This window comes from Aulonocara sp. 'chitande type north' Nkhata Bay, linkage group LG15 (genome assembly GCF_057382095.1).
Source record: "Aulonocara sp. 'chitande type north' Nkhata Bay isolate Kocher_YH1m ecotype deep benthic linkage group LG15, A_spYH_male_GT1.1, whole genome shotgun sequence".
Lineage (NCBI taxonomy): Eukaryota > Metazoa > Chordata > Actinopteri > Cichliformes > Cichlidae > Aulonocara > Aulonocara sp. 'chitande type north' Nkhata Bay.
The window spans coordinates 16,296,455-16,310,267 of record NC_141358.1 but is presented as its reverse complement, the minus strand read 5'-3'; the positions used below and the strand labels follow the sequence as shown (position 1 = coordinate 16,310,267).

The 13,813-nt window shown below is 39.4% G+C and overlaps 1 protein-coding gene across 1 annotated transcript in view; it reads right to left on the bottom strand.

Annotated features, from left to right (window-relative positions):
- Nucleotides 1-13,813, bottom strand: part of rngtt (RNA guanylyltransferase and 5'-phosphatase) — a 110,112-nt gene that overhangs the window by 77,585 nt on the left and 18,714 nt on the right. The window contains exon 8 of the mRNA XM_086264634.1: nucleotides 12,862-12,963. Coding sequence (XP_086120760.1) covers nucleotides 12,862-12,963 — 102 coding nt within the window. The remainder of the gene's footprint in view (nucleotides 1-12,861; nucleotides 12,964-13,813) is intronic.

Genomic DNA, 13,813 nt, shown 5'->3' with positions numbered 1-13,813 from the left:
CAAAGTATATCTGGTGAAATATAATGATATATGAGCGTCTTTATGTATGGTCTTGTTTTATTTTGGTCATCAGCCAATGTACTAGTTAATAATTCCCTAGCTAGCCTTAGCCCCTCTCATCCCTAAAGCCTTAATCTTCATTGCAGACATGGATACACACACAGACATCTGGGGAGCTGCTAGCCAAATAGTCATTCTGGTCATATTTATTTAAAATCTGCTTAAAGTCCAGCAGCTGGGGCACATCTGTAATAGATGTATTATAATGCAAGATGACTGCCCCTCCCTGAACCTGGTTCTATTGGAGTTTTATTCCTGTTAAAAGGGGGTTCGTCCTTCCCACTGTCGCGAAATACTTGCTCACAGGGGGTGTTGTCTGATTGTTGGGGTTTTATTGTATTACTGTAGGGTCTTTAGCTTACAATTTAAAGTGCCTTGAGGTGACTGTTGCTGTGATTTGGTGCCAGATAAGTAAAATTGGATTCAATCAATTTAATTGTCAGATGAATCCCTGAAGTATGTCTTAAAAGCAGGTTGACAGGAAACACGTGGAGACCATAGGTATCATTCAGCTGCCTCTCCACTCTTGGGGTCAGATGGACTTCACAGTCACCATACTGGGCCACAGTATGGTGAAGCAGTGGATGGTCTGATATCCTCGTGTCGGTGTTGTTCCCACATCATCACAATAAATGTTGTTCCAGGTTCAACATTGTAAGTGACCTATCACATTGTTGTGACATTCCCCTTTTGTGCCTTTGAAAAATACCGCCTTTAAAAAAAATCGACTTCACTTGCGAGAAGAGAAACTGCTTCTGTCCGCCGATCTAGGAACTTGAATTCTTTGCATTTCAGGATGCTTTCCTTTAACAGTAAGCATTATAAATATTGTCCTTACAGAGGCGGTTTCTCTTCTCGCAAGTGAAGTCGATTTTTTCAAGGCGTTTGTTTGGGGGGTTTTTTGAGGTCACGGATGACGTCAGCAGAAGGTGGTTGGTCACTTGCAATGTTGAAACTGGAACAACATTATTTATGATGACGAGGGAACAACACTAACACGAGGATATCAGATCGTCCGTGAAGCAGTAGTCCTCATGCTCTAGAGGTCTGATGTAAATAGTAGTGCCACTCTAAGCACTCAAAGTACTTAGACAGTGTAAATACCTGAGTTGAAGGCAAGTGGATTTTTTTTTAGTAGGTTCTTGAAGGCATTTTATCTCTCATATAAGAGGCGTCCATATCCACTTTCAAGACCCTAAAAAGAAGTGCAGTTGCCTTCAACTAAAGTGCTTAAGACTACCATGACCTGCATAACTGACAACCTGCCCAGACACACTAACCAGAACTACCTGCAGCTGAAGCTCTGGTTCACGTGACTCTGCGCAAAGTTTTCTAAGGGTGTAGAGCAGAATGTCGACTACCATTGTTTACTCCCATCCAAGAAGGTGGAGCTGACTTCTGACTGCAGGAGTCCCTGAGGGGTCATTATGATTATTTGTCACAATATGAGCCCACTCATACTTCCAGAAGACCACTTTTTACATGACAAGATAATCTTTCAACAAAGCGTGGGTTCCCTATTGCGCAGACACCTGCGTCTCATTAAATACATTAAATTATTATCCATGACATGATAGAAACAAGTAAAAAATAATCCTTTTCAAATATTGTAGAGAACCAGGATTTTATTAAAATAAATCAAATGGTTTCTAATGCACAGACAGGACACTTTCTGTCCTGTTTGTGGCACATTAGTATATGTGACCGTTGTTTTTCTTGTGACATTACCAATAAGTTTGATGTGTCACATGGCCCTCTTCCTATTGAAAAAACAAAAGTTGTATCCAAGATGGCCGACTTCTAAATGGCCACCATGGTCACCACCCATCTTGAGGAGTTTGCCCCCTCACATATACTAATGTGCCACAAACAGGACTTTAATATCACCAACCATTCCCATGTTATTACGGTGTATCCATATAAATGGCCCACCCTGTACAACTTATGGAATACGCTGGTCAAGAAAAGTGGCCGTCATAAGATGGTATTATGTGTAGAGTATGACCACACACACACACACACACACACACACACACACACACACACACACACACACACCTCCCTGACAGGAGAAAGCGTAAAAACACACTAATCCTGAGATATAAAGCAGGTGGAGACACGTCCTGTGGATACTGCAGGGGGATGGAAAAAAGAAAAGAAATGTTGGTGGAGAAGGGAAGAAAAAAAAAAATGGTGAGTGGGCCAGCACTTACATTTTTTGGGTGGGAGAGGATTGACTCCATCCTCAGTGGAGCTGAGGATGGAGCAGGGTAAGAAAGGGAACAGGAAATGCCTGTGTTGCCTAGTTTAGGCAAAATGATAACTCCTGCAGATAGAAAGATATACTTGTGTGCAGGGCTAATATCTTTTATCTCAGAAAAGGAACAATGGCTAAAAAGATCAAACAGAAACGCTGAGTGTCACAACAGAGAAGATCTGTCAACCAGTGGGGACACAACAGGTCTGCACAGAGCAGAAGAAGTTCCCCCGCTGTCTAATTAGCCAACTAGCCACGGCTGTCAAGTACGTTCAGAGGAAAGTAGAGACCATTAGTTCTGTGTAACTCCCAGTGGTCCTCCTCCTCATCACAGTCACACCTTCATACCAATACCATTCCTCCCCTCCTTCCTTCTATTAAATTATGTTGACAGCAGATACTTTATTCTGTTCTTATGGACAACAGGAAATTGTGAAATATAATATGCTCATTTATTCAGACAAGTGGATGCTTCTGCCCACCTCCTCCTCGGCTCTCTGGGTGCTTCGCATGTTATGCGCATTCCCGAGCCACATCCCCCAAACTCTTTGGCCCTAATGAGGCACAGACGGTCATTGTATCGGCTCTGCAAGTCTACAAGGCATGACTGACAGCAGCTGATTTCCAGAGGAGGGTTTAGATCAGATTCAACAGCTTTGCACATCATTAGTGATGCGTCAAGGGGCTGCTCAAGGGACGGTGCTTTCTTTTTCCCCCATAGGGAGGGCGGGGTGATTTCTCATTTTAGACGGAAGCGCAAAAAAAGAAAAAGTGGGCAAAACAAATGGATGTACATATTGTATTTGTTTGCTTGATGCAGTACTCATGTGACTCAAAATACTATTTAAATACTTACAAATTTAAGCTTTTATAAAGAGGCTTACATATGCAGCCAAAGGCAACTAATCCTTTATTGTTGCCCACTACTTGGGCAAGGATTAAGGAACCCAGTACTATGGGTTCAAAAACTACACACACTATAATTGTATAGACAATGTTAACTGTGCTCAATTTTGACAGGTTTTTTTTGACTGGTTAAACATTTTTTGGGGATGCATTTAATTGACTAGGAGACTAGTGAATTAAATGTGAGGAGCAGCCCTAATTTAAAGCTTACTGAACACCAGTAAGAATAAATTCCTGTAATGTAAACAACAAGTTCCCTGTTGAAACAAAATTTCAATAACTTACAAGACAGAATTTTGGTGCAGTCTATTATCATCATTAGCATCACAGACACTAGGCTAGTACACGCCCTTGCTACAGTGTTGTTTGGCCTGTTTTTGCTGTTGGTTATGAAATGAAGGGTGTAGAAACGAAAGAGTAAAATCAGCTAATTGACCGGTAGTTGTAGAACACATGATGACCTTATTATATATCATGTAAAAGTCAGCTTCTGTTAATATAAATGAGATGTTTCTGTGAAATTAAAACGATACAATGCAGCTTGCTGTGCTGTCCACAAAAGGCAAAAAACCACAACAAACAAAGACCCCACCCCCAATTTTAGCCATTTGTGAGGTGGTTGCCTGGAAATCTGATGGCACCTTAATACCTAATACATTACTGAAGTTTTGTGGATATCAATCTGATTTAAATACTCTGATACAGATAATAATTTTCACATTTTAATCCCATTTGGCAGCTGAACTCTTGACTGTGTGGGCCCCACAGGAGGCACACAGATACACACACTTAAAGATTTTGTGTGTTATAGTAAGAAATAAGAAATTAACTAAATAACAAACAGAAACTATAAAACACAAACACACATATGCATTTGTAATTATTTATTAAGCATACTGAATTAATGAATAAATGTTTTATCTTTGTGTTATTTTATTTTGTTATATAAAACACTGGCAGTCTTACGGAGAAAACCAAAGAGCCAAAAAAAAAAAAAAGGGAAAGATGGCACTGAAGTCTTTTTCACTGACATTATTTCATCTGGGATGTAAAAGAAAAACACTGGATTGGTGTCCTCTCTTTAAATAAATCACTGGAGTGGTAATCAGGGATGAAACAGGACTTTAAAGAGACAATTAAAAAAGTCCAAAACTTTCTCAAGTCCAGTTTCTTTGAGTCCAAATTGAGCAACATTGTTTGTTTAAATGCCTAAGAACATAATTGGCTCTCTCCCTTCTCTTTGCCCTTCATCTCTGGGGCACAAACCAATCTAGCCCTGACAGAAGGCTGTATAAGAAGAGGTGAAAAAACCCCAACTCACTTTATGTCTCCCCTCTTGGCAAATCCACTAATTTTGCTGTCTTTCCAAAGCCCATTAGAAGCCACCTCTCTTGGCAGATTGCAGGCAAGTGACAAGTTTGTTTTTTGTCTTGTTTTTTTCCCCCTCACTGTATGACTGGTTGCATCGAGAAAAGCTATATAATATTTTTAGGTGAGTGGGGAAGCGTCAGTACTTTGTCACCGTCACGCATGTTATCATGGTACTGAGTGAGGTAGTTTAACTGTCACAGATGTTGATGCGTTGCCCTGTAGCCATGAGAAGAGACTGCCAGAAACACCGATTTGATCCTGACAGCAACTCTGTTAGACCATTACAGGCTGCTGAAAATTAACATTCTTCCTCACTTAACCTTTTCCTGTAAAAAAAAAATTATACTTGCATGTGATATTTAAAAAAAAAAAGAAATTACTCATTTAAAAGTAAAAATTGCTTTCATTAGAATTGGAAACTTTTTTTATCCTCACCAGGGTAACAAAGGGATTAAGAATATGTAAAACTAAAGTGAGGACCCCTAGCAATATGCAAAGAGAAAAATCTTTCACGGCCACCTTGGAGAGACAAATTTCCTATTAAAAGTCCATTTCAGGCCTTAAAAATGCCACTGGAAAGAAAGTGGGACATTTAATAAGAAATGCTCTGCACATTTCATGTAATCCATCAAGAGAATGACAATTTAAGATCACGCCCTACCACTGCCATCTTAATGAAAACCCACCAACTCGACAATCTTCCATCATCTTAGACTGCAAGTCCTGCTGTTGCTTATGTATACTTTTTTTTATCCTTTGAGAAATTTTAGAATTAGACCGCAGCAGCACATCGAACAAATGACCACAAATCTATTGGTGTTAGTTTTGAGAAGGGCAAACCTTCGCCCCTGGCAGAAACATCTGGAATTCAACATGTAGGGCAGACCTTCCCAAAGTGTGGGGCCCGGCCCCTAGGGGGGGCGCAGAGCCATTGAAAAGGGAAAAAAGCAAAAACAACGCTTGGACACTGCTAGCGTAATGGACTGGTGTTTGATGGGGCTCCCACACACACGCAAAGCATGAGATGAAGCATAGCTGAATACGTTTCCAAACTAGGGCTGTTCGATATATAACGATATATATCGGATGAAGATATAAAAACATCTATCGTTTCATTTTACGCTATCGTTTGTTTCGTGGTGTCACAAAATAAACTGTTTACGGCAATATTTTTTCATCGTTTTGATGGTCACTGTAGTGGCTATATTAATTTCTTAAAGTTCTCTCTTTCTCTTATATTTAATATAACCACACTACGGACGGACAAGTACCTGTTTGTATGCGTTGTCGTTAACAACAATGACGGTAAAACCAACGCATGTCCGCTTGTTTATTTTCCACATAAACCTTTCACAATAAAAGCTGAATCACGTGAAAGAGTATGCAGTGTTTACGGATGAGAATTTAAAAAGAGCCGCCAGGTGCTAAGAAATAAACCTTAGACTCAAACGTTAGAACAGGCTTTTCCCCGCAGCACGCCGTGTAATAAACACTCACACAAAAAAAAAAAAAAAAAACGGCGGCTGTTACAACTTGTGTCTAAAAATGTGTAGGTTCATGCATCGGTTAAAACACTGGACTCCAGGTATACGGCGCCCAGCTGGAAACACTTCAGGCAAGTTGAGCTGCCCGAGATTCACAGAATTTACAGAAAATGTTACATTTTTGTGATTTATATCGTTATCGGGACGATAGAGGTCTTATATCGGTATATGAGATTTTGGTCATATCGCACAGCCCTATTCCAAACCAACTTCATTCTAAGCCAAAGACTAGAAAATATGGTGAAGCATATCTTCCCTCTGGCTTCACCTGCACAAGTGCCGAGGTAGGTCTCCCCTGCATAATTGGTTTTCCCTTCGTCGGGAGCACGCGCTGGGCTCTCCAAATCACGGACAAACAGTGTCACACATTCTTGATTTTTAGTTCACAAACACTTCTTGTAATGACTAACTACTCATGACATTTTGGAGATGTTAGCTCTTTATACAGTAAAGTTAACACGGGATACAAATAATATCAGGCTGATCCTGCCACAATTTGTTCCCCCGGTTCAAATCCCGGACAAACAGTATCCCACAGCTGTTTATGTTTTTAAACCAATTTCCACAGAGAGGCATTCTTTGAAAAATGTATTGATATCAATGTTGAATATTATTACACAGGAAAAAAAAACAACTACACGTAAAATAATTACACCGTGACGCCTCTGCCTTTCTAAATAAAATGACAGTAAGTGTGTGTGTGTGTTTGTAAGCATGTAAAACCTGAAGATAGAGACAAAATACTGTCACTGTTAATCTGAATATCTGCCATTCTGCAATTCATCTCATGTAAACAATAACGTGGTGCACAGTGTGACGTGAAAAAAGGCACATACCTCTGACGTTGCGAGACGAACTCTGTATTCCTCGTCCACACGTAAACGGAAAAAAGGAGTTTTAAAAAATCTCAGTTTCCGGTGATTCGAAACGCCGTTTACATGTGGACGAAAGGTCCAAACGCATAGAAACAGCTGCGTTTTCAAAATACCCGTGTTGGTGTGGACGTAGTGTAAAGGAGTTAGTAGTTCATTTTCTTACTACCTGTAATTTATTGCAGATTACTTGTATTTACTTAATTGTTTACTAAATGTTTGAGGTGTGAAATAAACCGCATTGGAGCAAAATATGGGTGTGTGTGGTTGGAGGGTGTGTTTGTGCGTGCGTGCGTGCGGGTGGGGGACGCGAACATTTTTCTTGTCAAACAAAGGGGGGCCTAGTAAAAAAAGTTTGAGAACCACTGATGTAGGGGGTGCTGAGGACCAAAATGACCGGAGGGATTTCATACTAGTGATGTCACAGTATCAGAAATTTAGTAGTTAGTACCAATACCAGTAGAAATACATGCGTTTTTGACACCTAGTTAATTACTTACAATTATCATTCAACATAATGCAAAATTGCATATTTAATTGTTGCAAATGAATGTGTCAACAGCAAAGCAGTTCCATAATTTACTTTGCCTTTTGTACTAACGAGTCAAAGCAAAGCTACAAGTGTGTTGCATGGAAGTCAGAATTTCCAGGTTTCCGAGTCGGAATTCAATAGTTATCAGAATCAGAATACTTTATTAATCCCGAAGGAAATTAGTTATATCACCTCAAATCAGTGAAACAAATCTAGCTTCTCCAATTTTGCTACTGGAACGTGTTTAAATCGGGAGTGATGTCATTCCCAGCTCCAACATTTGACTTTTCCCCGTTTCAGTTCAATCTTATCCTTATAACACCGAAACAAAAAAACAGTTTAGGTACTATTTTGTAAGGTGAACAACAGGAGTGGGTAAAAAATGAAACAAAAAAAAATATACACTATTGTATCACTACACTTTGTTTGACAGTATTATATCAATACAAGGACACCACACATTAATATTTTGTTAAATACAATTATCTGCCACCACCACTCTGGGGTGAAGCCTTCTGAGGTAAATGGACCAAAGCATAGTGCAGCAGGTGCACTAGCTGCCATCTTCCATTTGTATTTTTTCCTGTGCTTGTGGACCTCCTTCTGCATCTTCTCCTTTTTTAGCATGTAACGGCAGACTAGATCCTTTTGTATGCTCCCTTCAGTTCCTGAAGAATTGCCATCTGGGTGCATATGCTGCCCACAACAACTACAGTACCAATAAATAAATAAAAAAGCTTATACAGTTGCATTTGAAAATTTTGGGAATTGAATGTTAATGTAAGAATCACCGCGGGACACATCCCCATTTCATACTGATGATCACCAAGGCAGGTACCACTGATCTTACAGCACATCATGGCAATTATATGACAAACAGATTAATGCTGTGTTACACTTGAAGTGGACAGCCAAAAATTTGAGATGCCAGTTGGAATTTTCAGCTGGAGTGCTCCCACATGAGTCAGATTTGCCACTCGATTGTTGGACAAGTCACAACAATCCCAGCTTTGCAATGCAAGAGTGGGATTGTTGGAATTGTAGAACTTGTAATCTGTACTCCCACTGTTGTGTATTTGTGACCACTACAACAATGATCCTCTACTCTAAATGGAACAACTGAATGACTACACCTTACTGGAGGCAAAGCTAGGTTTTCTGACTACTGCTACTGGAACAATATTGACTCAAGCATGGTAAAGAAATACAACAGACTCCAAGCAAAGGAGGAATAAAACATTTTCATCACTGTCATGTCTACATTAAAACTTTGCAACTTCCTTTAACTGTTCATTAGATTATTCACACATTCAACTCTTCGTCAACAAGAAGCAAAACATTTAGCTCACTGCACTTGTGCAGAGAGAGGGGAAAGAAGCCAATAAACATTTACTTGTTTTTTGCCACATTTATTTTGAAGCCAGACTTGTCACACCAATTAAATTCATCAAGGACTAAGCCATGGCCCTGCTCTGCACCCTCTAGAAGACTCACAATCACAGTCCACTAATATTGTCCAGTCCAACCTACAGTCCAGATTCAATGAAGATCTACACTGTTGGAATTTAATAACACTGATTTAATAAAAAGAAGAAGAAAAATCTATTTCTCACCAAACCGCCTCTCCTCATCACTTCTTTTGTGTAAATTCAATTTCACACACAAAAGATAAACTTGTATGACACACATGGCTATTTACTGGATAAATTAAAAAGCACGGGCACTAATAAGGAAACATGATTTTCGATTGCTTTCATCCATCCCTTGGCTTTGGAGAATAAAGTAACATCAGAAGAGGCTGTTCCTCGCAAAGAGAACAAAAGCCTCTCTTTTCCAAGCGCAACTTTATTACTTGTATGTAGACCAAAGCGAAGACTGCGTTGTGAATATCCACAATGCTGCATGATCCTTTTACAAAAAACCCCATTGCTTTTGTCAGACGTACTGCATGCACCGTGTGTCAAAAAGACAACAATGATAAATAAAGAGAACTGCTGAAAAAGCACGAGAACCGCAAACAGCAGGCTGACGCTATGCTGACAACAAAGACCATCAAAGTCTACCATATCAAACCTTTTGCCGTGTAAATATGCTGTGGTTTGCATTCTGATGTTGTTCGCACACATGCGCATGCAAAACACGCACACACAAAGCAGGATGTGAATAAGAAATATGTATGTCTGTAGCCGAGTGTCAACAAGTTTCAAGAACTTGCAGGTATTCTAAAAGAAGCCAGAAAACATTTTTATTTATATATTAACATAAGATGGGGCACATTGTTTACCACAACTCAAGAAATAGACATTAATTCATATGGCTGAAAAGTGACAACATTTTTATATCATACTTCTACACGAAACATCTCCAAGCTTCCTCTTTTACATGATGCCCCAATTGTTTGGAAAGCAGTCGCAGCGAAAAAACAGTAACTGAAAGGGAGCTGAATGTATTAGTCCAGGGGTGTCAAACTCAAATACACAGTGGGCCAAAATTCAAAACTGGAACAAAGTCGCGGGCTAACATTAATATTTATTGAAAAAAAAAAAATCTTCCTCCAGATATAAGAATGAATCTTTTCTTATGGACTCAAACAAGTTTTGCTGGAAAACTGAACATGGAACAAGCAAAGCTTAATACTAAACGATATATATATTAGCTGTATAATACCAGTAGGCCAGCTCTAATAGTAATTTGGTATGGCTTCGCGGGCCAAATGTAATTAGGCTGCGGGCCAGAGTTTGACACCTATGTATTAGGACAACCCAAACATGACAGTTGGACCTCCAGCACTCCAATTATACTAGGAGAGTTTAAGAAAGAGTTGACTGAGGTTAGAGGAAGTATGAAATCAAGACCAGATAAAGTGACTGGATCACACCAATTGAATTAGTCATCCCATTACAGCTAGGATTTAGAAATCACTTTCACTTCTAATCTAGCAAAGCACTGTCTGAATACAGCGTTGTATCACAGGAGGCTGTAACACAGCCCAAGCCAATATATGCTTTACCAAGACAGCAAGCTGCTGTTGCTCACCTCAACCTCAAACACACTATAGTTGAAGCTAAAGGTGTTATCTTGTATTTTTCCTTTTGTCAACAAACGCCATGAAAGACCAAAGTTATATGTGTCTGTGAATACTTTGTGACTTTCCTGTGACCTCAGTCAGAAGAATGTGTCTTGATCCTACTAGGGTAGAATCTGTTCCAACAGTCTACTATCTTTTTAACTAGGTCAAAACAAGCAAGCAAGCCACCCAAAGGATCTAAAAGAAGCAGTCAGCTGGATTATCTGCAGACTCTAAATGAACAAACAGCTCAGGAAAGTCGACGCTGTTAAAAATAAATCAATAAATAAATCAGGTGGTGTTGGAAATAAACTAGCAGAAGAATTTACTTTGTTTACCAACCCACTGGCCTAGAAATTTGCCATACATGGGATTAGAGCCCTCCACACTCACCCTGTGTTCCACAGTACTTACATCAACCATACAAAGCCAGATTCTGCAGTAAGACCACAGCACCGTCTGTGTAAAACTATCAACTCTAGATCACTGTGGTCACTGCTGTTTTCAGTATTTCTCAGACAAGAGTGAGCCATTTAGAACCACATGCACATGCAGATTAAGACATAATCAATTATGACAGTAACACATTATTAAAAAGGGCAAGCAATAGCAAAGTCAACCCTTAGATACTGTTCGGGTCAAATCTAACCAGTTTTGACATGCGACAGCAGTAAAAATGCCCTAAATTCATTATTTTGAAGTTAGCCAGAAAAAGTAGCCACAACATGTAACAATAAAAATTATTCTGAGTTAAATGAGGTTAAACACATGGGAATGCCATACATGCAAGCATTCCTCCCACTACTAATAGTGCAAATAGAATTAAATCATTATGGCTGGTTTTCATGTTTTTCCTCCCAAAACGAGTGTTGTAAGACATAAAAATACACTTTCCATTAATCATCTATTTATTAAATGTCATACATTCTAAATTCCTGTGTCCGACAGACAGGTATGTATCCATTGTATACTGATATGTAGTTTAACATTTGTTATTAGGGAATTCTTGGCCCAAGTCAAGACTGTACCGGACCAGACCATGAAGACATACTTCCTGATATTTCAGGAACTATGTCTAACAGATCCTTTATGAGTAACTATAATGCTTCAAAATGGGAAATTAAATACAAGGAAGAATGATCTCATTTTAGAGTTCATGTATAGTACAAAGATCAGACAATGTACCAATTTAATATTTGCTCCATCTTTTGGTTTGTTCATAGATTTTTGTAGCACACCTTTTATTTCACCAGTTGAAGTTTTTATCATGCACATTTCCCCAAGATGGATTTTCCCACCTTCTTTGATTATTTTAAATATTATTTCAAGCAATATGTCCTCTGGATTTAAAAATGTAAAAAGTATTTTACCATTTTTAAATTGCTAAATTTGAGGAGAAGGTGGTGCATTATATCCTCAATATATCCTGTGCTTGAGTGGTGACTCATAGCATACGGAGCCTCTATCTGCATCTGTTTTTCACAACTGAAAAAAATATCAGGTTACTTTTCAAAATCAAGTGCTGGAGGGAAATAAGGTGACAGACGAGAGCCAGAGGCAGCAGAGGAAGAGGTCAGTGTCCCTCTTCAGTCAAACGTCAGAGCAGAGCTGAACAACAATTTCAAGATGTTCTGAAAATAATGGAAGCTGATTACACACATTAGCGGGATCTTGGTCAGAGGCCAAATCTGTACTCTGCTAGTCTCTCTCTTAGGGGAAACTAAAGCACCGATATGTAAAATTCTTTAAAATGACTGCAGTCATTAAATATTCACCAGCACACTGCACATTTGCACCAGCGAGGGAAACAGGGCTTCACAGCGGACTACCAGAATACTGACACTTCTTTTTCCCTCAGCACTGGCTTTACGTAACAGAGAGATAAAACAAAAGAAAAACAACAAATTCAACCTAAAATGTGACCAGACAGAAGAAGTGCCCCATGCTCTCTCTTTTATATGGGGTAAGAGACTGGAGTCAGTAATCCTGTTCAGGTTATATGAAGGTAATTATGCAGGGAACATCACTGATATCAAAGAGCACTCCTGCTGATTAGCCATGTAAAATCACTGTAATTAAAACCTAATGAGAACGAGCATCTCTGATGGACAACTCTGAAGGACATAAACTTACGGTATGCCTACTGACACAAAAGAAAACCCATTGAACTTTGAACACAATGAAGTTAGAGACACACAGTCTCATACCTGTACTGACACATGAAGACAAGCAGTCATTTCTCATAAACTCACCGCGTGCCGTCGGCTTTCCAGCTGACTTTGTATGGATTCTGCTCGAGGAAACGCAAATTTTGCCTATCCATGGACACAGGCTGCGCACCAGGAAAACCAGACCTGCAAAAACAGCAACAACAGCCCTTACATGTGTGCCTGATCTTCAGCCTGGCTCTAAACACAGCTTAGAAGATTTTTGGTTGGCTGTTTCGGTAAGCTTACGAAATGTCACATTTATTCCATTCAGGATCTTCTATTAATGATCGGGGAGTCAAGTCTTTTCTAGCACATCCCAAAGATTTTCAGTGGGGTTAAAAATAATGTCTCATGCTCTCTGAACGAGTCCTTTGCAATTTAAATCCTGACATCATCACCTTGGACTATGCCTGTGCCATCGGGAAGGGGGAAAAAAAAAAAAATCAGAGCAAACTTGGTGGTTCAGTATACCCAGGTAGTCAGCTGTCCTAATTTCTTTTGGGCTTAACCTCGACCTGACTAACCCCAGATCATAACACCACCATGCACAGGCTTGTATGGTAGGCACAAGACATGATGGGTGCATGTTTAAATATTTAAGCTCACTAGCAAACTAAAGCCTTTTTTGATTTAGCTTCAGTTTTTTTGTTGTTTTTTTTAAGCTGCGCTGCCGTTTAGTCCCAATCCTTCTTTGCAGAATGCATGCGAAAATACTATCACATTTCTTCACTCTCAAACATAGTCATACGTTTTACTATTGGTGCTTATGATGACATGATTTCAAACTCTTAAATCCTCTCCAACCACATAATGCCTTGGAGAGTTCTTAACCCCATTTTAGTAGTTTCAGCAATATCCCTTGTTGTTTTTGTTTTGTTTTTTTCCTTGAAGCAAACCAATAATTAGACTCTTCTGAAAGGAGATATCGCATGGTTGTGAAAACAATGTCTTAATACACGGTTGTTTAGAAAGCGAATCATTGCATCAGTTAGGG